The sequence below is a fragment of the Cadophora gregata genome (genome assembly GCF_030347475.1).
Source record: "Cadophora gregata isolate MNR1 chromosome Unknown scaffold_3, whole genome shotgun sequence".
NCBI lineage: Eukaryota > Fungi > Ascomycota > Leotiomycetes > Helotiales > Ploettnerulaceae > Cadophora > Cadophora gregata.
In genome coordinates, this window is record NW_026695926.1 from 1089511 (window position 1) to 1112691 (window position 23181).

The following is a 23181-nucleotide window of genomic DNA, read 5'->3' on the forward strand; positions in this document are numbered from 1 at the left end:
AGCACTTCTACCCCACTTTCTTTTCCACTGTACCTCCTCTTGCGCTTACGGACTTAACCTGTCAATCTTCCAACCACCACCCTCTTCCAGCTTAACATACTGAAAGCGATCATGTAATCTACTCTCCCTCCCCTGCCAAAATTCTACCATCTCTGGCTTAATCCTTAATCCACCCCAAAATTCAGGTACAGGGATCTCCTCGCCTTTAAACTTCTGCTCAGCCTCCTTTACCCACCCCTCCAACTGCTCTCTCCCCTCTAAAACCTGGCTTTGCCGACTTGCCCATGCACCAATTCTACTCCCTCGAATCCTTGTATTGTAATACACCTGGCTCTCTTTACTTGTTAACCTCTCCACTTTCCCCTCTACACGGACTTGTCTTTCTAATTCTCTCCACCAGAATGTCAAGCTCGCCCACTTATTACTTGCAATATCTTGTGCTTTCTTGCTTGTACCGAAATTCGAATATATAACAAACCCAGTTGTATCAAGTTCTTTTAAGTATACCATCCGCGAACTGACTCGACCAGAAGGCAGCGAGGCTGTAGAGAGGCAAACGGTTTCAGGCTGGAATACGCCATTGGCTTGTGCGTGCGAGAACCAGTTTTCAAATTGAATAAACGGGGAGTTCGAGTCTAACTGGTCTTTTTCGAGGGCGCCTTTGGTATATTGTTCAGCTTGGGAGTTGGTCTTGTCGTTTGCTGGCGCGACTGTAAACTATACTGTCAGCTATCGACGTATTTAGAGAAAGCACACGGGGGGGAGGGGGGGGGGGGGGGAAAGGGGGGAATCACAAATGAGCTTTGACGTATTTTGGAGAGCCATTTTTCCGAGGCTTTGGTAGGAGAATAAGCTTGCTGTCAAACGCATAGGGGGGCCGAGGGGTTTTCGCAACGTAACCGTCCTGCATGTACTTGTCACAGAGGGCTGAGGGAGCAGAGAAAGAAAAGAAAAAAAGAAACACGTGTCAGGCGCGTCACCCCTCCTCCTGCTGACATAAGGCCAACGCCCGGTTTCTACTGTACTAGCTCTAGAAAGCAGAGGAGAGGACAGGGGTGGGATCGAGAAACCAACAATCGAATCGTATCGACTCAACCAACCAGCCATCCTTACAATATCTATCTTCGGCACCCTGCCTCTGGCTCGACACCAACTCACCAACTCGGTGTGTCTGTCACTACGAATCATGGAGATGCTACCAGCGTCATTCTTCGGATGTGGATTGTCTCCATACAGATTGGCTGCTTCCTTTTTCATTGCTTCTCATCTTCTCGTGCCTGCCTGGGATGCCAAATATCCATATATTCCACCAGTTACCCACCTCTCTCTTCCTCCTCCTCTGCGTTGCCTTTACCTCGGTCTTTCTGTGTGTCCATCGCTTTCATACTAAGCACATACATCTCAGCCTCACCAAACACCTTTCCCCTCCAGTATGGCAGCAGCTCCGAAAACATACTTTGTTTTGACCAATTTCGATCTTCCACCAGACGGCCCGATTAAACTGGGCAGCATAATTGCTACTCCCCTCGAACCAGATATCCTGAATCCTGGCGATGTTGTCGAAGTACCTGCAGGTCATGTGCACACGAGTCGCGAGCGCGACTGGGACATTACCGAATCCCTGCGAGATGGCCAAGTCAGCGTAACAGCGCGGTTTCTCTCGAGCCTAAAATTGGGTGGTACGAATAGCACCAGCGACGATTTAGAAATTACGAGCCGCTTCTCAGTGCAGGCGATCGAGACTCTCGACTTCGCCCCTTCGAAATTATATATCGATGAAGCCGTCAACAAAGAAAGTATCCGTGAATACCTCGAAGGGTGCCAGTATGAATTGCCGGTTTTCATGATTACGGGTCTGAAAATTGGACGGGGCTTGGCGAATGGCTCGAGAGGTACCCTTGACTTTGTTATTGGGTATCGACTTGTCAGGATAATTGCCGGTGAGGCTCCAGAACAAGGCAATGGGGAGCAAGAGAAGTCCAAAGTCATTGGGAAGATGTTGGGTGACGACGATGGCAGAGACACGGATTTTGGTTCTTCGCGGGTTACTTTGACCGCAAACTTTGATGGAGGCCGTGAAGTGGCTGCACATGAGATCATTGGAAGCAAGTCAGTCACTGCAATTGACGAGGACGGAAACACGGAATGCAATTGCGTGGTCGTTCCACCACCTCAGCACATGGAGTAGGGTTAAGGTGTGTCCACATCTCCCAGTCCATCTTCTCTTTTTTTGCTTACAAAATGATCTACAGATACGCATCAATACAAGAACACATTTACCGCCCCAGAATCAACTCTCTTGTGTCACTAACTACCCAGAATGTCCCTCATTGCATACAAAACCGATTCCTCAGAACGATCATTAGCGAACATCTTCCAAGGATGAACATAATGGAATCCAGACCGCGGAGTATCATCCACCATGAGTTTAAGAAGCGTCTTCTGCATCCCCTGTCGCGTCTTCAATACTGCCAAAAGTTCTTCTGGAAGATCCTGTACGGTCGCAAACTCAATGATACAGGCCGCAATCCCAGCCACGATTGGCGTCGCAAACGAAGTTCCCGTCTGTCTTCGTTCAGACGCCTCGCCCGGTTTCTTTGGCCATGAGGACTTCACCCCTACTCCTAGCGTTGCGAAGTGAAAACTAGTATTTGGCATAATGTTAGGGTTCCTCGTGAAAGGGTTTCCTGAACCATCGGTCGCATACACGCATATCACCTCGTCCTTTCTGGCGGGGTACTTGACCTCAAGGTTTCCTCCGCTGTTTGAAGCTGCGGCAAACATGAGGATATTCTTGTAGAAGGCATTGCGTATTGCGGCTTGCACTTCGGCGATTTCCTTGTCAAGTCCAAATGACATGGTGATGATATCCACCCGGAGCTCGTTCGCAGCGTGGTTAATTGCCTACCAATATTTGTTCAGCACTGCTTCGGAACACTCTAGGCGGCAACTCGGCATGACTTACATCAGCTACACTTTTGGTTGACAAGATTTCGTCTGTCTTTGCTATTTTCAACACAAACACTTGGGCACGTGGTGCAACTTTCAATAGAAGAGATGCAACATGAGTACCATGACCAAACTCATCGGCTGTGTCTGGATCTCCGGCAACAAAGCTCTTCACAACTTTTATTCGTTTTTGGTTAATGGCGCCTTTCAAGGTAGGTATCGTCGTGTCAAGACCAGTATCCAGGACTGAAGGACCTATTAACCCTGCAATTCAACCACAATTGAAATGCGACGGCTGCTCGGTACTTGATCTGCACCGGCACGAGTCATCCATTTCAAGTGAAACCCATTTTCATCCCGCAAAAATCTACTAACCTGCTATTTTCACAGAATCGTGCACAATATCTGATTTCTTTTGGAAATGATTGTGAAACTTCGTTTTGAGAAGAGCCATCCAATTATCTGCATATTTGGCTCTGGACAGCTTAGCATTCGACAAGATCAATTAAAGGGATGCTCTCTTTACTCATCTGATGTTTCACTGATACTCTCTGGTAGACCATCAAAGGACCCTATTGACGCGGCGCTAGCCTCCTGATCACTCTCACCTCTCCATATCACTGTGTCAGTATCCGAAGCCTTTTCTGGAAACGGGACATTATCAGCAGTCGCAATTTTCCTCGGAGGGGAGACTGGCAGGCTTGGAATTGGCTCCGGAATTGAGCGAGATTCAATCGCAATGGACGTATTTACCGACACAGGGCTCGCTGGAAGCAAGCGTGAGTGGAGATAAATTCCAAAGTCCTTGCTATCAACAATACGACAAGTCGTATCCTTCACTCTCCTACAGTCCTTTGGATACCACTGCAGCTCAGTTGTGCCCTCCAACGGAACCGATCGCCTCCCCAAAAGTCCCCATTCTGGGTCTCCTGGAGATCGTGGAATAGCCTCAAGGTCTAATTCCTTAACCATTTCCTTGGAGATCCATGCTTCCATCAGATCGTCGACAAAGGTTGCGGTGACTTCCGTCCAGATTTTGAATCTGTCCGAGCAGACCTTGATTTGTCTTTTCACGTCTTTGTCACTCGGTTTGTGAGTTGGCTACACATTTCAGTAAAGCAATATTCGGCTTTAACGAGTCAATCACCTCTACCGCTCTGCGCGGACCATTCCTTGCCATGGTTCTGTGCTGCTGGGGGATAGAGTATTGCTGATAAGCCGCTTCTGGCAAGGCACTCGGACCAGGTATCGCGGGTACCACTGCAGGTTCTTTCCTAGTCTCAGATCTCCTTCCCGAACTAGAAAAGCGCTTACGCCCTCGAGGCTCTTCCGACATAAAAGTCTCTGGATCCTGATTCTGTCGGCGGTGAGATGACGCTGTGACGGCTCGACTTCTGCCAAAAGTGGAGAGCGGGGAAAGCGGTCGTAAATATCCAAGACCTGCATATTATACCAGATTACGGGCTCCGCGACCCATTATCTTCAGATGACCCCCCCAACAAGTTTTCTTAGCAGGGCTGAGTTATAGGTGCACCATTCGACAAGTGTTTCCTGGAACCCCGCCAATGGCCGATGAGCGGGAGAGACGACAGGACGGAAGTTAGCTCAAAAGGGGACACCGAGTTGGCAGGGCCGACCAACCACTTCCCTTGCAGAAACGCCTTTTTGATGCGCATCGCTGTTGAAGATCTTCCCTGCGCAAGATAACAGATAGGTGGCCTAGCCCTCGGTAGATGGTTCGGAGATGCGAGGCCAGCAGGTTGAGGTTACGTTACCGACTCCTATGAGGGCCAGAGGACAGAGCCTCGTCTTGCAAGGACGGTTTGAAACAGACTGCTGGATAAAACTAACTCGACAACAGTGACGAGAGACAGGCATGCGAATATTCAGTCTATAATTATTGTTACACATAAATAAGAAGCCACAAGGCAAGCTCCACTTACACCAGCTAATTGACTTATCCCCAAGATAATTTTCAGTGTTCGAATATGCTGATGTATCAGCGATATCATACTCTCGGTGAGAGAATCCGGGTTGCGATTTGTCTACGGCAAGTCCGGCCTCTAAGAGGTTCGGTTCGAGAGGTCGCATGCAGGCCGCAGATAGAGCCATGGTGCAATTATTTCCAGTCGTGTCTTTGAATGTGAGGTGCGTCTCACTGGCTGGATTCTGGACTATACACACCGTGTAGCCTTGCGACCAACTGATCTCGCTGGTGAGATGCGCTGAAGTTTTCCGAGCCCGCGCTGCAGAAATTGATCAGAAAATACAGAGCGCAGTGCAAAAGCGTGCTGACTAATCACCACCAGCTACCTTGGGCTTCCTCAAGCGATCCGATCTTCGTTCTGACATATCTCTCTTCGATACAAAAGAAGAAGAAAAATGAAATTGAACTTGTCCCAGCAGAGTAATCTGTAGCGCGCATTATTCTTGAACTTCGACGAGTACGGGCTTGGATATTGGTCGTTTGTTTACATAGTCTCGCTTGACTCTGCCCCTCGACCTATTTTAATTCGCGACTCACGAAGCAAAATTCTCCACTCTCGTCGCCACGCTTCATCTAATGGAATGTATACCTAGCTAATCTATGAATTTTTTTTTTTTTCCAATCAATTCAATGCTTTCTTGAGACCATCTGCCATGAATAAGTAGCTCGTCCGCTGCGTTGAAGCGACGGATAACGACAGGCAAAGAAGCAAAAGTGGTAGATACTATTAACATCTGAACCACACCATCGTTCGATAAAACCCTTCAAATCTTGCTACAATGATAAAGTAGGTATCGAGCTATGACTTTCTAAACGTGATGCCAAAAAGGTCAAAAAATCAAAAAAACATACAACAGCAGGTATTCGCTGGTGGTCACCCACCCAACTACTAATCTGCCGATCTGAGGCTTATGTATGGCAGAGCGGACGGGATGCCCAGTTTTCCTCAGTCTATGGTCGTATGTGGCAGGATTGGAATTATTCAATAATATAACCAATCATAAAACTAGGCCCCTTCGTCAGTGACTTTGTGGGCGTCGAGGGCGTGTTTGGCATTGGTCGTAAAGGCTAGCCTCGTCCACTAGTCCTCATACGATACCCTTCGCTTCGCATCATCTGCAGTAAGCGAAACGCCTGAGATACGGGCCTCAGAAAGGCTTGGAATCGCAACACCTCTGCGCGGCTGTTCAATATTGCACCGTGACCGTAACCCATCATATTGGCGCAGTAACCGCTGGGCAGACGCACTCAGGTGGTATGGTAGTTATGACGGTGGAACTTTGTTGGTTCGGACAGAGTTAAAGTACTTCGTGAAGCCGTGATAAGGAGGAAGTAATTGTTGTTGTGTGCAATTGAGCATCTATCCAACTTACGAATCTACGATCAAGCCCTTCGTGACTTAAGGAAGCCGAGACTCCGTACATTTGTTGAGTTCCTTCATTGCTTCGGCAATACTCTCTCTATTCGTTCAAGACCCAAGTTAGGCAGCAACATACCATCGGTTTAATCAACCTGGAGGCATATCCCATCAAAATAGCATACGTCATTTTTACTCTAAGCTACGAAACATCCTAAGACTCGAAAAAGCCTGCACGCGAGGTTCTTGCGTTCCGCTGCCGAAGCAAGATGGCACATCAATCACCTGAACTCTATCGTCACGAATGTTTCATCTTTTCCCCAATTCGACCAGGCTTGGGTTCTCAAAAATACATCTCCTACATTCCACAGAAGAGCCTCCGTCCACGGCCAGGCTACCACAACGCCGGAACGTTTGAACATTTCTGGCCTAGCGATGGCCGCATTATATCGAAAGAGCTTCTTGTAACGAAGCGTATGTCGATGGCAGACTTCATGAATCTTATGGGGGCCGTCGGGAACGAATTTCATAGCGAACCAGTTTCCGGGATTCCTCGCATCTCGTCGACGGAGCGCGCAAAGAAAAAGATCGAGGAATTTGACAGATCGATCCCAGATCCGGAGGAGATGGAGGATACCGTGCGGGTCGAAGCGGAGATTTATCTGCTTGTGGTAGAAAACGAATTCCCTGATGAGCTCATGGTTCAACGAGAGCCAACAGCATGGTCTTGCACGGTTATGTAGAACAAGCCACATTATGTAACTCAATATTATATGCCCATATCACGTTGACTAAATTTTATATGAAAAGCAAGCCGCAACTATATGCCTGGTGCCGGGTTTTCTCCCAAACATTTCCTTCATCCTTGGCCAGGGAACACGATAGGTATCCAAAGTTCATAGCTGCTTTTACTCGGACAATTTCAACCATTTTCACCTAAAGAACATTACATGAAACTTTTGGTAGCCACCCTTTCGGCTTCAAGTCTTTCCTTACTACAACTTGTCAGGACCTGCTCCGTAAGAACCTTGCGCCATTCCTCAGAGTAGCTTGGATTTGTCATGGCGATGGTATACTCGGCGTAGTCTGGAAGGAACCCACTCCTTTCCCAGTCAAGGATACCACAGATCTGCCAACCGCTTTCAGTATTCTGAACGTGAATATTCCACGGACTGAGGTCTCCGTGGGTCAGAACGAAGGTCGTAGAATTCGTCCGCAGTTTTGATAGCATTCCGCTGAGAATATCTGCCATGTCTTTGCGGCCGTCGGCTTCGAGCATGTGAACTTTGTGTGCATCGAATTGGCATTCAGTCAGGAATGCACCACAACTTTGGTTCTGGAGTGGACGATAGATGTCGAATGTGGGTTGAAAATCGACGCGGCCGATGAATGATTGCGTACTGGTCCGTATCGCAAGGACTTGCTCCTGCAATTGACTAGCGATAGCCGCCTTAGTTTCGATTCCGAAGGACTCCCAGACCGTGTCGAGTGGTACTCCGGGTACGAAGTCGGTTTCCATAACCCTTGCTGAGTCGACTTCGTATATTCTATGAAGCTTTGGAGCTTTGACAGAGGTGTTTTGTGTGACGTGTTGCAGCATGTCGGCTTCGCTCTTGAGCAGTATGTCTTTGTGGCAGACCTTGATCGCCACCGCTTCCCCGGTTGCTGTTGTGGACTTAACTACAACCCTTCCCATCACATCACAAATGACTTCGCCTTTTAACCATGGATAAAAATATTGCACTGTGCTTTCCATTATATGCTCCGTAGCCTATGAAGATCAAGATGTTGATTGAGGACGTTATTGTAGAGGTGTAAAGCTGGTTACCGCGTTGCAAAGTAATTTGGTTGTTGTTAAGCTGTGCTTTCCTGTGCACGAGTTGGCACGCGATTCTGCCAGCTGTGACCGCTGTTGGCATGGGGTCGAGGGTACAGTAGCTGAGGGTACCTCTCGGGGGCGGATGAAATAGCCGATTTTGGCACGCAAAACCATCAAACTCAACCATTTCTAGACTATACTACTCAACGCAAAGTCAATCAAATCATATGAAAAGAAATTAGAGCTCTAGGTAATTACCTATTCCTAACTATTATAATTCGATGTTTAGGTTGTAATATTCCACATTTTTAAAACTTGGGGAGATGCAAAAATCGGCAACTTTCATCCGCCACCGAGAGGGTACCTTGCTGAGGGTGACGCCTGGGTAGAAGCGGCGAGCTTACAAATCGATCTTGGGATGGAGAAAAAACAAGTTGTGTGCAGCTGCCAGTGGAAACACACACTTCTGATATTATTAAACAGCAAGTTTTACAACAAACCACATACCTTCTCCATAAGTCCTTCATACGGTCATCTCCCTTCCTTGTGCATACCATGTCATGTAACATTATGAGCGGCGTGAATCTGCAACCGCGGGCTCAATCTCATTGTCTGAGATTCCGAGAAAGCGGCAGCGAGTACGTGCTAGTCTATGATGAGCTCTCAGAGCCTAGAAAATTGCGAGGATGTACTGCATGGTAGACAGAAGAGATACCGCATTCTCTACAGACTATTGTTCGTCCATGGAAGGACATGAGTTATTTTATTACACAACAGTGCCCTCTACGTCAGTGGTTGTTAGACTCAAACACAAAAGTCGCTCTCAGGTCCTCACACGCTTGGGAGTCTTCTTAGCATGAAAATAAAAGTGAATTTGGTTCTTGGAGTGACTGCAGTAGCCCAAAGTTAAGCGAGATTGACGATGGTTTGCATGGCCTTGGTATCGAAGAACTGTTGTGCGAGGAAAATCAATTTTGATAGGCACATCGTGAGCCTCTTTCTCCTTCAGAGGTAAATAAACATTCATTTGGCTATGTTCAATCGGTGTCTCATACACCTGATAAGCCGAGTCGACAACTGATCCTGTCGTCTGGTGTTTGATAGTCCGCCGGCCCATGGCGACGTAGTCTTATGCTCGTACGAACAGAAGAAGGTGCAAAGAAACAGAACCCGCAGGAACACCCATGCCATGATATCTCAACCCACAATCTCTTTACAGTCCCCCAAATTTCTTACCACCTCACATATATACCCTCATTTCCCCACATCTCATCCCTCAACAGTACACAAATGAACACACGCGATTTCCCTGCTACCAACAACATTCGCAACAACACACTTCTCTCCCCCCCGAACACGCCACATCCCACCCTCTCCAATCTCGAAACTCTTCGAACCGCCGCCTAGTAAAACCCTGACCCGACCCTTAGCAACAGAACAGATCTTGAGAGCAGCTTTATCAGTAGAAACAGGGAGTTCCTCCTGCTCAGTACCTGGGCCGATGGCGAGGATTTGGAAGTTGGTGCCGCTGATGCTTATGCCGAGGGGTCGAGATTGGATGTAGCTGGATGAGAATGCGATGTCTGTATTATTTGTTAGCCTCATACCCGATAGGAGTTGAAGGATTGAGGGAGTGTGTTTATTGGGGATGCGGAAGGAAGGTGTACGTACTCTCTTCTGTCTCACCGTCGTCTACCAAGCCGTCCTTGTGGATTATTGCTCTGACACGACCGGACGTCTTCTCCCAATCTTCAGGCTCTCCTGCAGTACGTCCATCCCGGTGGGACTTGGACTTTGACTTCGATTTCGATTTAGGCTTCGTTGGTGTAATATCTGGTGTAGAGGAGTTGGTGGCTTTTGGGTGGCTGGCTACTGGAGGGATTGAGATTCTAGCAGGCGGCAAGATCTTCTTTGAGCAGGTGAATGGATCTGCCTGGGAGAAAATTCCTTCGATGACAGTGGCTGACGCAGCTTCCTTGATAGCAGTGACTGTTTGGGAGAGGGTAGCGCTTTGCTGGCTTTCCTCGGATGCTGGCTCTGGGTTGGTATTGGTGTCAGGATGGCTTGCTTTCCTGGTACTAGCGACCTTCTTGTTTGTTTTCTTATTCTCAACACCATTCTCCTTGGAAATTGGTACGATACTAGTTGAGGAAAAGTTCCGCTTTGGAGGCAGAATCGGAGATTCTCTGTGCGAGGAGGCGAATCCGAGTTGGGGAGATGCAGCTGGAACTTGTGGTTTGAAAGCTCGATCTCTGATAGGTTTTTGGGTACTCGGCAGAATTGGAGCTGCAATGGCAGACCGACCAATGTCAATTAGAGATCGGGGGTAGTCGGCAATAGAACTCATCGGAGAAGGTGGTGATGGCTGAGCCAACATACCAGCCACAAGAGCCTGGTAGATTCCATCACCGGTAGACTCACTGCGAGTGCGGGAACGTGTGATGGTATCGATTAGGGCGGCTTGTCTGGATTTCTCTGGACTGGGAGAAGCTGTTCCATTTTGTGAGATATCATGACCGGCATGTTCATCTTGTGAAGCGGTGTTTCTCGCATCGAGATTGGCAGTGTCAAGACCCTGTTCACCATCTGAATCTTCAAAGGCAAATCTTGAGTTTCGACGCGCCAAGGAGTTGTGCGAGGATTTGTCCACCTTGCGCTTCTTTTGTTTCTTCTCCATCTTCTCCTGCCTGACCTTCCGAGGCGTGTCTTCAATGACAATGACCTCGCTAGCATCTGCAGTTCCATTGGTGTCCTCCTCATTTAGGAAACCGGATGCTGAGAGCTTGCGCTTCTTCGATCGAACATATGCTCCAGATTGATCTTCATCTTCGGATTCAGAATCATTAGGGAGAGAGATCTGGCTAGGCTCTGCAATGTCTGAAACCTCAAGTCCATTCTTGGAATCGAGCCGATGGAGAACTTTAAGTCGTCGAGCGATCTTGTCCTCCACGAATTTGATATCATCTGCTGAAGCAGTATTCAGGAACTCCTCGGACTGTAGTTTCTTCCCCAAATTCTTGATTCTCTTAACAAGGCGTTGGGCATGCATTCTTCTGCGGTCCTCCTTTTCCTGTATGGTATACTCTTCAGTATCTGTACAACATTGGTGTTTGGGAGGGAGTTGTTGGCTGTGAGTAGACAGAGAAGTGGCAATGGAAAACTTCCTGGACCCTAAAAAAGAACGTCAAGTGCTCACCTTATCCGTACTAACTCCCCTGGCTTTTGCAGTCCTTGCAGCCCTTCCACCGCCCCTCAAATGAACAGCACTCGTAGAAGATGTGTTTTTCACCATCTCATCGTCGCACTTCTTGGTCTGATTACCACCTGCGACGCGTCAGTCGTGTTCCCATTCCAAATTCCCATTCCCCAGATCATCTCTTTGCTTTCGATTCACTGGAAAGAACTCACAGCTACCTGAATCGCTATACATCGCGTGTTGCAGCTTTTCGTAGCTGTGATTTAGATTGGTGCTTGAAGTATTAAAACGCGCCGCTGTCTCGATGAAAATTGTCGAGATCGGTCTTGATGTTTGTGTTTTATTTTGGCCTGGGCGAGCTTAGCGGGAAAGGTCAAACTCTGTGATAGCTGAAGCGAAAGGTGAAGTCGTCGACGTATTGGTATCTTGAGCGGCTACCTCAGATAACAGCTCCCGAGTGGTAGGTCTCGACTACTTATCCGAGGCTGGACACGATCAATTTATGTGGTAATAGAGGCAAGACGCGGAACGCGTGGAATCTGCAAAATGTCAACAATGAAAAGCCCAAAAGTTCCGGGACAATCAAAATCGTTGACAGTACCATTTACCCATGGACCACGAAGATACACCTGAGTATTGCAAATCCACACAGACTCGCCGGTAAAATGTCTGAAAAGTAGATTGCCTTCCATTTCAAGATCTGCTACAATGTAGTTACAAAGAAAGGGGCTCTCGAGCAATCCTCAAGAATGCATACAGTGATGCGCCACATATTCTTCACTTCAGGGGACTGAAAACGTGAAAAAATGCTGGAGTATCCTCCGACCACAAGAGTCAGACCAGACCTGCAATGTGTGCTGTTCGATCGCAAAGACTGGACAAAAGCCAAGAAATAAGAAAGCCATAATACAAGGCCCGGTAGAAATTCCCCCATCAAGAAATCCAGAGCCATATGCAGAAGGGAAAAGATGTAACTCAACACAGAGGAGACCGTATTCATCCCATTATCAAACGCCAGTACCGTAAATCATTCAATTCATTCCCCATACGCCAAGTAAAGCCTACTTGGCACTCCCATTCATGTTATCATCACCATCATCATCCAGCTCGTCCAATTCCTCGGGGTGGCCCAGCAGATTCGCGACATTCTTCATCTCATAGTGCTTTTTGCGCATCTCCTCGAACTTGCGGTGCTTCTCCTGCTCCTCTGCACTCAATCCGACGTGCTCCTCGCCTCGGACATGAACGGCTTTCTTATGTCCATGCTCATCTAAATCATGACGCTGCTCGGGAACGTCCTCCTCGGGCTCACCTAGACTCAAGCCGGGAATATCATCCTCCTTCGCCTTGGCTGCCTTGCCGGGGCTGATTCCCGCTCTCGCCTTATCTAGTTCATCAACCATAATCTCGTCGGTATCAATCATGCGGAGCTCCTCTTCGTCTTCAGTCGGATCGTATTGCTTGGCATACGGCGTCTTGGGCTCGTCGATCTTCATCGTAGAGTTCTTCTCCTGTTCTGTAAGGTACAAGTTCGCCTCGTCCCACTTCAACCGCATATTCTGCTCTTCAGCGGTCTGTGAAAGCGAGCCGTGGCTCGACTGGCGGCGGGATCCGGGGGGTCGAGCCGCGGAGGATGAGCGTCTATGGCCGGCATTCTGGAGGGTGTTTTGCAGAGTGATGTCTTTTTCGGAGATGTCGCGCTCGATGCCTGGGCGTTCGACGGGCGGTGGAGGGGGTTGTGTGGTGATGGCTGCTTGTTGGGGAGGAGAGCGATGGAAGGAGTTCTTGAGGATTCCTGGTGCAGAGATCAGATTAGCTTGTGATGCTGTTGAAGGAGGGGTAGTCTGCGCCGCGTATTTGCTTACCCTTTGGTCGCTTGCTGGACGGGCTGGGAGGAGAGTGCACTCTGGGGGGCTCTTCGGCGGACATTGTGATGGTCATCGAGGGAGGCTGTGAAATTTTTGGTTTGTGACGAAGAAGTTGGCAGAGTTGGTGTTTATCTTCGACTGGCGATATTCTTGTTCGGGGCGGTAGCCGACGCGCTTGATACGGGGGTAGGTAGCTTGGAGAGAGCGCAAGTCACGATGAGAACGGGAGGAGATGTTCGACACGATGCGTTGACTGCCTCGACTTTTTAATCTCAGGTTTGTGGCTTTGTCTTGTGACGGTGATCTGATTTTGCGTGGCAATGGGAGCTGAAGAATGGGTGAGAATGTCTCGTTTGGATTGTCATGTGCGACTGCTCAGAAGAGGCTGGGATGTCGTCGGGTGGCAGGGAGGGAATTACTGTACGAAGTAGGTGCAGATTCGGGCTCGGGCTCGGGCTCAGGCTCAGAGTTGGTGCGAGGCTTGAATGCTCTCGGCGTTGCCCCACGTCACGTCATGACATCCGATATTTTGGATAATATAAGGTATTCATTCCTCTGTCAGCAGAAAGGTATAAGTATTCAACCCACAGATCTATCTGTTAAGGTACTGAGAAGAGTCCGGCCGTCCTTTTGTATCCTCGGTCAACTGCATTGCATAGCGACGTCGTGTGCCCCTCTACTTGGGTACTCGTACCTAGTTTTTGATCTACCCCGCGCTTGCCCACGAGAAATCTGACAGCAACCAGAGAGGTACAAGTAACTTCGTAACCTTACACCCCGCTGCATAAACGCACGTCATGTCGCAGAAGGTTCGGCCATCAAGAGTTACAGTATCCATTGGTGTATCCTGGATAGCTTCATGTTTGACCGAATTGCAGTTCTCGACGTCATGCAGAACCAACATCAAACGTGGGGTACGAGTAGTCCTGAACCAGTTACTGTTTGTTCCCGTCGGAAGCCGTTCTAAACTCTCTTCTCGAGCTTGTGCTTGTGCTTGTGCTTGATCTCTCGGCAATGCATTTCAGCTCCGGCGGGTCCAGTGACCTGGCTTTCTCGAATGATGGGTAATTATATTTATTCTCTCATATCTATGTTGATATTTCATTAAGTCGTCAGGGCGAGCACCTGCACTACGCAAGCTTGACTCCTACCTCCTGTCGTTCCCATTTCATCGTCTAGCACCGCTCAGTCAAACATCTTCCCGAGTCCAGCCAAGCTTCCCAACCCTAACGAGATATCCCCAAGACTCAATCGTCTAAACTCTTTAACAGTTACATTTTCCACTCTCCCGGATCCAGCCGGATGTGCTGTCCCAGGACGAATCTTGGCGACTGGTTTTGATTTCGATGGTGACACTGATACCGGCCTCTTCTCCCGATACCTCGCTTTGGTGTCAACCCGTGTCGGGGGTGGAGATAGTCGCTCAAAGTTCCCTGGCTGCCTCTTCCCAATTGTGCTGGGGTGTTGGTTCCTCCTGCTCGGTGACCGCTTCACATATTCGACCTCGATCTTCCGAACACATTCGTCCAAATTCTCTTCATAGTTGAAGCTCGCCTGGTCATTAACATATGCTCCAGGCACTTTCAGGTCGCTCGTTTTCCTTCTGGTCAGAGGAGGTCCGTTTCGAGGTAAGGCTGGTAGAGTCTTTCTTGGTCCGCGTATTACAAGGTTCTCGGATGTACTAGACGGCCGGCTTTGGAGACTCTGGATATCTGCAACTGGGATCAGTTGTGATATGGACGATGTCCTTGAAGAATTCCATCCATGTGGTGGAGGAATCTGAGGAGGACAATATCTTAATTCCGGGCGGACCAGAATATGTGGGCAATCAGCAGATCTGCGACGGTCAGCTTGAAATTCCAGCTACTGGCGACATACATACCGAACTGATGAGAGTGGCGACCTCCTCGAAAGGTTGCTGATACTACTGCTTGGAGTGACGGCCCTACTCATTCTTCTTTGATGAACCGAACGTCGTGTTACTACTACTCTTCTCGGTACCGAGACATTTGAACTTCGATCGGACGTGCTCGTAGACTCTGAAGCTCCTGAAGAGGTTTCGTACGACAGCGAGATCGCCGAATCGGAAGTCGACACACTTTTCTTTTCCAGACCGCTCTCTTCTGCCAAATGCATCCATTCCTCGCCCCAACTTCTTGAGTCCGGCCTCTTCCGTGGCGACATAGACAGTAATGGTGTCAAGGGACGTTCTGGGGCTTTACTGAGCTCTGACGGAGACCGAGGTACTGGTTTTCTCTCTATGCGAGTTTTCTGAACTATGACCTCCCGAGGTTTCTCTTGTTCCGATATGGGTCCTGTGTCGAAAGATGACGCTCGTGAGATACTGTGGTCTAATATATCATCTCCGCCAGAGCTGCCTCGAAACCTGATCTTCGCAGCCAAGACATCGGGTATTTGAAATGGATATTTGCACGATTCAAGCGCAGTCAAGATTATACCTGTGGACATACTATAACCGTCAGCACAAGCCTAGTTTAGGAACTCTTGAACTTGCCATCCAACAATCGAAGCTACGATATCCGCAATCTGTAGCTTGCACTTATGAGTTCCGCTCGTACAAGCAGTCGACTTGGAAGCCACTGCACAAGCCGTGAAGAAGGCCACAACCCAAGATACCAGGGCAAGACGAGCCAATATAAAACAAGCTGCATGGAGCTTCAACTGTGGTGGCCTGACTGCCCCGACTTGGTCATTGCTTTTCGCAGCAACTCCATGGACAATGATATAGATGATCGATACCAAAGACTATTTCAAATCAGCAAATATCCCGGAATTGCTTCGCACAAGCTACTCACAGCTATCAAAACAAACGCCTGTAGCGCATTCGTGCTCTTCGTCCTCTCCGCAGAAGATAATACCGCTGCCGCAACACACAAACCCAGCAAGCTCACCCCAGCCAACAGCGCCACAGTCGCAAGCACAATTCCTGGCCTCAGAATCCGTGACGTCCTCGATGGCGTACCAAAACTAGCAGGCAGAGCCGATGACAGTTCTGGATATGCACCCATTTTCAACAATCTTCATCCGTTCTTCGGCTCCTACGCACTCTCCCTCTCGTCGCAATGTTGTCAAATGAGGGAGAGATTTTGCAATCAGATGGCCGACGATGGGTTCTTGAGTGAGTATAACTCGGTTTGTTTGCCTGCCCGTCTCCCCAGAACCTTTTGCCTATTCAATCTCAAACGCAAAGGGGGCGAGGGAAAGTTAAGATATTGCAAATCTATATCACCACCAGGGCGAAATGTGATAATGATAAACTCGTCTTCAAGAAACAAAGAATCGTTCGGTTGGTATTGATGATGTGTGAGCTGACGTACCCTTCGTAGTGTTGATAGAGAGTCCGGTGCTTCGTTTGTTATTCCTGGTTTTGAAATGAAAACGAAGCGATGAATGGGATGCGGAGGAAACAATATGCTAGTTTTGAAAGATACCTTCTCGGAAGGCTGGAAAAAAGAATTGAATTGAATGCTTAAAGATGCCACGAAAACGCAACGAACAAGGCTGGGGTACTCGATGAACAATATCGCGACCCACGATGAGTATTGGGTGTCGCGCATTCTCCTGCCTGGCTTCACAACCTACATTCCTCAGCGGGGCTGGAACATTGAAGATCTCACCCACCCTCTGCACTCCGCACCCACTCTTCACACACAAAAAGCATTGCCAAGGATGCGGAGCAATACTTATTGTTAGCCTCAAACAATATTCCATTCCTCGTGGCAACGTGGTTGCGGTCTTTTTGGGGATGCTGGGCCTTGGTTGTTGCGGAGGGAGCTCCTTCGTGGTTGAGACATTGCTCAGGTTAAGGTTAAAGGGTCAATGTCTCGCATGCCCGACCACCCCTTGAATTTCATTTTGACTCAGGCGTATCGATTAAGGCAGAGGGATGGCTGCACTTTAGTAATTGCGGTAGGGAGGGACATTTCCCTGGTTGTAGGGTCATGACTGAATTAGGTTAGGAGTTCTTCTGTTTTCCCCTCGTTGCTGGTGCCGATTGTTGACCCCACACCTTCCCTCCAATCACGACGGAGAATTATTATTTATTAGCGAGATTTGAGAAGGCTTGATTTCCTTCAAATAACAAGCTGCTGCGCCGTCATTGTTTACTATGTTCATGAGAGTTCTTTGACAGTCTCGCGAGTGCTCCTTCAGTGCGGGCTCCTGTTACCTCGCTCTGGTACAGCTGAAGCTTATCATTGGTACAAGTCCGCGTACTAACTTAGGAGTATCCTATTCGCACTAGGATTCCAAATATCGGGTTACAAGCCGAACCAGAACTGTAGTTTCACACCCAAGAATATCCAATTGATGGCGGCGCCGTAGAGCTGGTAGGTCCCTCTATATCTATGTCACTCCGCCAACACGCTACTTTCACAAACCTCGCACCCAAGAAAAGATCTATTGTTCACGATCTCCCTAAAGCCTCCCTCACCGCCTCCTCACTCCAACTCATCAACCTCTCACCCTCCTTTTCATTCCTCGCAAGTTCAGATAACTTCTCCTCAGCCTCAAAGCTATACCCATACACAAACTTCCCACCCATGGGCCCAACATCAAAATACTTCCCCTTGATGTCCCTCACCACAATATCAGGATCAGTAGCCAGCATCAACGAATTCAATGCGCCAGCCTGCGGCGAGATACTGGTTATGGACACGAGTGTCCTGGAAGCGATCTTAACCCACCGTGGCAAACCCGGGGAATCATCGCTCCCGAAAGTGGAAGAGCCGATCGTGCCTGGGTTGAGGCAGTTGACGTAGATGTTGCTAAAACCCTCAGCTAACAACTGGCGTTGTAGAGCTCGTGCGTATTGGATGTTGCCGAGTTTGGAACGAGCGTATCTGTGAAGTGTGAGTGGATGTCACTAAGTTATATGCTATGGCGATGAGAGGGGACCAGAACCTTTGTAAACTTGCTGATATGTCTTGGATTTGGGTCATGTCATTCTCTTTCGCAGTCGTGAGATCGTCGAAGTTGATACTGGTGGGCGTGTACATGGCGTGTGCGTGAGAGGCTACGATGACGATACGCGCTTCTTTGTGCTCGACAGATGTATTCTGGATGAGGGGCTAGGGTCTCGGATCAGATTGAGTTGGATTGGAGGAAGGTGAGCTTACCATGAGGTGGGTTATGAATGCGTAGTGACCAAGATGCTAGATGGTTTCACCCCCTTTAGTAAAGACCCAACAAACTGTTCACAAGTCTACTCGTACATTCGTCTGATCTTAGTTAGCATGTTGAAGTATCTTTGAACGTCCTAACTCACTGCAAACTGTATCTCATATCCATCAGGCGACAGTACACAAGGCTTTGTAAATCAGCTCAAAGATCAAAGATGCGAGTATCCTTCAAGAGTATGCCAACATACCATAATCGAAAGAGCCGCATTCGTAACAACACAATCGAGTCGCTCTTCCCCCTCTAAGAACCTTTTCGCTGCAACAACACACTCCCGTATATCCGACAAATCCAACTTCAGGAACTTCAGATTATCTGCTTGTACGCGTGGCAAAATGGCCTTCCCTTTCGTAACAACATCATCGAACTTCGACTGCGAGCGAGAAGCGATATATACTTTGGCGTTGTGATGTAGGAGTGCGATAGTAGTTTCGTAGCCGATACCTGTTGCTCCTCTGTGGTATATTAGCTTGGGCGGGCGTGAGATTAAGAATCACGAGAAAGGGAGGGAAAGTAGGTACCCGGTGACGATGTACACCTTTCCACTCAAGTCAGGAATTTGGTCGAGAGAAAACTTCTTCGAGAGTGGTACCATGGTAGGAGTGATTCTCAAGCGATGGTGTGGATTGGCTTGACAAGTGCTTGGGGAGGAGTCTACGGGTTTGGAAGCTAAGAACAGGAAAGCTTTGGGAGGAAACGATATAGACTGGGAGGAATACATTGGGATATATGGATTTTTTTTCTAAAAACAGGAGGGATATAGAACACGAACACGAGCGTGCATCCGGGATAGCCAACCACGCTGCCTTTCGTATTCCGCTTTTGGACGTCTCGCTTATTTCATACGCTATCCCAGGGGGCTCCCAATGTGGGTAATGGAGGCCGCCATGTCCGATGCGCGAGGGAACATGCATCATTTCAGAGAAATAATCATTGGCCCAGGTTTCCTCTCAGCTCTGAGTCTTACCGATTCGCAGTCATGGAGTGGCAATACCGGTATCGAGTTTTGGCTTCGGAGATTGAAAACAAAGAAGGAAACAAATTGAGGTCAGTTCCCAAAGCTGGGACAGGACAGCTTTCCGCGGGTAACCCTCCACCGTCCCCAAGCCTACCAACATATATCTTTAGAGCCTCAAGGGTGTCATAATCGACCGAAGGGAAGAGTCAGCCATTGTACAAAGACCGCCAGGTAATCCAGTTCTGTCTTGCCCCTCCTGAGCCTCTCAGAGTTCTCAAAAAGGGGTGAACCGCATCAAACTGATGGTGCATGAAGAAGAGAAGAGCTACAGAATGAATACTTGTCCAGAATGAAAAGAATATAATGTTGCAATAGCAGCTGAGCACATTTGTGGCCAGGATGTAAAGTGGGTTAGCCAGGTGATTGTTTTTGTTAACTATCTATTCATCGTTATGTGTATTAGTACTCATGCAGGAATACAGAAATAGGGGAATAGAAAAATACAGGGATAAGATTATGATCTCAGAAACCCACGCCCTCAGAGCCATCCCCTGCACACCAAACCATCAGACAACCCGAAAGCCATCATCCAGCGAGGTGTCGCAAAGTAGGTACCGGAATACCCTCAACTCCAAGGGAATTTCATCACAGATCAAAGAGGTCGCCATTACACAAACGGACCGCTGCTCAGTCCAAGCAGAGCCTCTGAAAGCAGCCTTTTAACGCGTCGTTACGTGTGTCGTGTCACTCTGTGGTAACTTCTGTGTTTCTGGTAAAGTTTGATAGGCCGGCAGAAAAGTGTAGACGTAGTTCTGATAACTGTTGTCTGCTGATATGAGGAAATGTCAGGATAAGTAAACGGGAAAGCCTCTTATGCTGATGCTGGCCAGTGTGCGCGCTAATAGTTCGCCAGCTCCCACAGTAGGTATTGTCGGCAGTGAGTCAGAGGGGGCCAATCACGTGCTATGGGGAATCAGTTTTAAATTGAAGGTGAGTGGACTGAGGATATTGGATTGCAGTGATGAAGTAGAGAAGTAGTCTTTGTATTACTTTGCCATTTCTCATTCTCAAGTCAATCCCCCCACGTATAATGCGGATCACAATCGAGGATGCAAGCCAGAATAAAGAAAGAACGCACAAGTCCAAGAAAGCAGAAACCCCAAGGTAATCTCAGATACCCAAACCAAAGCTTCAGCCATTACAACCCTATCACATAAGAACCAGAGGCCTCATACGATTTTCGTGTTAGGCCAATGCGATGGGGAACTCATCATAGATTACAGAGCCACGCCATTAACACTCGGAACGCCGACTATTCCTGACTGGCTCCCACGGACGGCATTTTGAATTGCTGATTTCCCTTGTGTCTGAAAGTCTCTCCAGCTGATTCCTTAGCGAATATTCCTGTGTTGGTGTTTTTCAGAAGAAGAAAATTGGAAAGTATTGCGGAGGTAAAGGCAGGACACCTCGCAGTAGCGGCTGGCTGAGTCATTCCTGCCGAAACTGGTTAGTTTTACCTGAGGTCGCTGTAGGGCAAAAGCTGGCGTCTTTCTTGTCTGTTGACTTATGTCTGTGGCATTGATGAACTAAAGCTAACCGCAAAAGGGTAGGGAAATTCTAGAAGAGAAGCTGGCTTGGTACCTCTTAGGGCCTGTGTGCCAGTCTTCGTGGATTCACATAAAATATCCCTTGACACCATGTAACAAAGCGCAAGGACAGTAGTCAATGAAATGGTTCTATAAAAATGTTTATCTAATTTGGATGGTGTCGTCAGAGATGACGGCATGCTGGCGAATGTAATCCTAAACTCCAATGCTAGTATTCCAAAATAGATCGATACTGAGCTGAAACCAACAAGCAACAAACCCGAGACAGAATTGTCGAATTTCCATTCTCATTTCAACCAGAACTCATGATCGAAGAAACACCGCTCATCCTCCTCCCAATCCTCGCAAACTCCTTGTCACCATCCGACAGCGCCACAGTAGCAGCGGCTTTCTTGACAGCCTCTTCATCAACAATCTTGCCGAGCCAATTCTCTACGCTTACACCACCTCTCAAGTCTTCAAGATCTCCTTCCTGGAAGGCGTCATCCCTCTTCCGTATCGCATACGCAAATGTGCCTCGACTATGTCGCTTGGCTTTGATGGTCTTCAGCTTCACTTCCTCTAGCCCCAACTTTGCTTTTCTCGAAAACGCCTTCTTGAGATGTGGTATGAATGCCGATTTGCGGGATTGCATGGACTGGCGTCGAGACTTGATTGTTTTTATATCGCCGTCGTCGGGTGTGGGTGTTTTGGACAATGTGCTCGAAAGGGCAGAGGTTATGCCTGGGAACAACTTGCGAACAAGGGGTTTCAAGCATGGGGCAGAGGCACAAAAGAGCCCGGTGCTGACTTCGATCGATACCCAGATCCCAATGTTGACTCGTTCCCCTGCGAAGACGGTGAGCGATGAAAGTGGGGTACAAGGCAAGGAACTCACAGGACAGATCACTGCTTTTGAAATACTTCAGGATTGAAATGCATCGGAATATTGAAGCAAGGATGACTAGAAACCCCATCCCGACAACGGCATATATGTAAATTTTCTGTTGGCGCGGTATCTTGAGCGGTACTAGGTCGACGTCAGCACGCTCCTCGGTCAAACATCCACAGAGTTGCATACTAATTTTGGGGACAACGAATACCATGAGTGTAAGATCGACGGCGATATTGCAAACTGTATTGGCAATAAAGCTTGGTGCAAACGGAATACAATTCTGTTTTCCAAGAGACCATACGTCCGATACTGGTGAACACGAGAAGATGATCGTAAACTCCATCGCAATTGCCAGGGCAGTGATAACTGCAAGAAGAGAATAGAGGAACCACTTGCTGAATTTGTCATGGAAGACTCTGATATAGAAGGCGCAGATTCCAAGCTTCGTAGTACAAATGACGAACTGGAAGACGATGCGGTTGGCGAATCCCAGCTTCTTCATCGATATGATATCGGCAGTGGCCAGGACATTTTGGTGATGACCAGCCCCAAACTTGACAAAAAGACATTGTATAACTGCAACGAAAATGCTACCGATCTGACTCTGGATTAGTCACAGCCAAACACATCGATGACTCTTACCCATGAGATCGTTATTAATGTATCATCAACACCGCAGCTACCCGAAAGGATTTTTCTAGAATACAATCTTGCGAGGACAAAAATTGATGCTATCACATGGGGAATAATTGAGCCTGCTAGAAGACTTGCCACCCGTGATTCGGAGGTGTTCTCAACATTCTGTTTCGTGCGTTAGCAGGAGCTAGGTAGGTGCTGTGTGAGCAAGGCGAGTGACACTTGTTCTCTTCGACTGGAATGTGGGGATCAACTTACAGAAGCCATAAGAGCAGTCCCACCCCGGATTTCGATTTCATGTCAAAAAGAAGAAGTTAGATCTTAGAGAAACGTGGAGAAGATACACCGTGTATCTGGGTCTGGAGGGGCACTCGCACGGCCTCGGTGCTAATTTTACCCTAACAGAACATGTTTCGTTGCAGAAACGAACAAATCACAGGCGCAGCTGGTGTCTTAGTAGCTTTGAAAGATGTGACGACTGTGTCTCGCGTGTCAGGCATCGACTTGGCAGGTTAAGAATGAATATTCCCATCCACTGATTGACAGCTCAATGTCCAATGATTCGGTCGCTAGCCGGCAATGACCCGGCACTGAAATGCTGCCCTGCGCCGCCCAGGTCCATAAACTCCCCAGATCTACCGGACAATGCCGCAGATATGCAACACAATGCTTGGCTGTACGGACTCAAGTCCGAGAACGGTTGAGACGATGATCTTTGTCTCAGTTGATTC

At 48.2% G+C, this 23181-nt stretch overlaps 12 protein-coding genes across 14 annotated transcripts; 3 read left to right on the forward strand and 9 right to left on the reverse strand.

Moving 5' to 3' along the window:
* Positions 1-45: 45 nt before the first annotated feature.
* On the reverse strand, positions 46-825 carry ONS95_008898 (uncharacterized protein; the record flags this gene model as incomplete). Its single annotated transcript, XM_058502459.1, has 2 exons — positions 46-710; positions 795-825. 2 exons carry the CDS (start codon positions 823-825, stop codon positions 46-48), a joined length of 696 nt encoding a protein of 231 aa, XP_058361388.1.
* Positions 826-1432: 607 nt separating this feature from the next.
* On the forward strand, positions 1433-2188 carry ONS95_008899 (uncharacterized protein; the record flags this gene model as incomplete). The annotated part of the gene is made up of 1 exon (XM_058502460.1): positions 1433-2188. One exon carries the CDS (start codon positions 1433-1435, stop codon positions 2186-2188), a length of 756 nt encoding a protein of 251 aa, XP_058361389.1.
* Positions 2189-2307: 119 nt separating this feature from the next.
* ONS95_008900 (uncharacterized protein) lies at positions 2308-4285 on the reverse strand (the record flags this gene model as incomplete). Its single annotated transcript, XM_058502461.1, has 5 exons — positions 2308-2904; positions 2966-3195; positions 3325-3425; positions 3476-4050; positions 4097-4285. 5 exons carry the CDS (start codon positions 4283-4285, stop codon positions 2308-2310), a joined length of 1692 nt encoding a protein of 563 aa, XP_058361390.1.
* A 1807-nt stretch (positions 4286-6092) lies between these two features.
* Positions 6093-7093, forward strand: ONS95_008901 (uncharacterized protein). Its single transcript, XM_058502462.1, has one exon. The coding sequence runs from the start codon at positions 6563-6565 to the stop codon at positions 7034-7036; it is 474 nt and encodes a 157-aa protein (XP_058361391.1). The 5' UTR covers positions 6093-6562; the 3' UTR covers positions 7037-7093.
* On the reverse strand, positions 7094-8437 carry ONS95_008902 (uncharacterized protein). Its single transcript, XM_058502463.1, has 2 exons — positions 8371-8437; positions 7094-8311 (listed from the first exon to the last, which is right to left on the reverse strand). Exon 2 carries the CDS (start codon positions 8047-8049, stop codon positions 7240-7242), a length of 810 nt encoding a protein of 269 aa, XP_058361392.1. The 5' UTR covers positions 8050-8311; positions 8371-8437; the 3' UTR covers positions 7094-7239.
* A 146-nt stretch (positions 8438-8583) lies between these two features.
* Positions 8584-11976, reverse strand: ONS95_008903 (uncharacterized protein). Of its 3 annotated transcripts, none has more exons than XM_058502465.1 (4): positions 11910-11976; positions 11309-11847; positions 9784-11182; positions 8584-9695 (listed from the first exon to the last, which is right to left on the reverse strand). In XM_058502465.1, exons 2-4 carry the CDS (start codon positions 11402-11404, stop codon positions 9382-9384), a joined length of 1809 nt encoding a protein of 602 aa, XP_058361394.1. In that variant the 5' UTR covers positions 11405-11847; positions 11910-11976; the 3' UTR covers positions 8584-9381. The 3 variants fall into 3 exon arrangements, with proteins under 3 accessions (XP_058361394.1, XP_058361393.1, XP_058361395.1); XM_058502464.1 differs by having other exon boundaries at positions 11309-11436; positions 11521-11976; XM_058502466.1 differs by lacking the exon at positions 11910-11976 and having other exon boundaries at positions 9784-11436; positions 11521-11847.
* Positions 11977-12369: 393 nt separating this feature from the next.
* On the reverse strand, positions 12370-13237 carry ONS95_008904 (uncharacterized protein; the record flags this gene model as incomplete). Its single annotated transcript, XM_058502467.1, has 2 exons — positions 12370-13103; positions 13174-13237. 2 exons carry the CDS (start codon positions 13235-13237, stop codon positions 12370-12372), a joined length of 798 nt encoding a protein of 265 aa, XP_058361396.1.
* A 1124-nt stretch (positions 13238-14361) lies between these two features.
* Positions 14362-15645, reverse strand: ONS95_008905 (uncharacterized protein; the record flags this gene model as incomplete). Its single annotated transcript, XM_058502468.1, has 2 exons — positions 14362-15013; positions 15059-15645. The coding sequence occupies 2 exons, from the start codon at positions 15643-15645 to the stop codon at positions 14362-14364; spliced, it is 1239 nt and encodes a 412-aa protein (XP_058361397.1).
* Positions 15646-15909: 264 nt separating this feature from the next.
* ONS95_008906 (uncharacterized protein) lies at positions 15910-16573 on the forward strand (the record flags this gene model as incomplete). Its single annotated transcript, XM_058502469.1, has 2 exons — positions 15910-16315; positions 16524-16573. 2 exons carry the CDS (start codon positions 15910-15912, stop codon positions 16571-16573), a joined length of 456 nt encoding a protein of 151 aa, XP_058361398.1.
* A 1029-nt stretch (positions 16574-17602) lies between these two features.
* Positions 17603-18317, reverse strand: ONS95_008907 (uncharacterized protein; the record flags this gene model as incomplete). The annotated part of the gene is made up of 3 exons (XM_058502470.1): positions 17603-18038; positions 18100-18266; positions 18315-18317. 3 exons carry the CDS (start codon positions 18315-18317, stop codon positions 17603-17605), a joined length of 606 nt encoding a protein of 201 aa, XP_058361399.1.
* Positions 18318-18392: 75 nt separating this feature from the next.
* Positions 18393-18970, reverse strand: ONS95_008908 (uncharacterized protein; the record flags this gene model as incomplete). The annotated part of the gene is made up of 4 exons (XM_058502471.1): positions 18393-18416; positions 18464-18505; positions 18566-18830; positions 18897-18970. 4 exons carry the CDS (start codon positions 18968-18970, stop codon positions 18393-18395), a joined length of 405 nt encoding a protein of 134 aa, XP_058361400.1.
* A 2262-nt stretch (positions 18971-21232) lies between these two features.
* ONS95_008909 (uncharacterized protein) lies at positions 21233-22717 on the reverse strand (the record flags this gene model as incomplete). The annotated part of the gene is made up of 5 exons (XM_058502472.1): positions 21233-21768; positions 21818-21949; positions 22001-22412; positions 22457-22615; positions 22709-22717. The coding sequence occupies 5 exons, from the start codon at positions 22715-22717 to the stop codon at positions 21233-21235; spliced, it is 1248 nt and encodes a 415-aa protein (XP_058361401.1).
* Between the last annotated feature and the right edge of the window lie 464 nt (positions 22718-23181).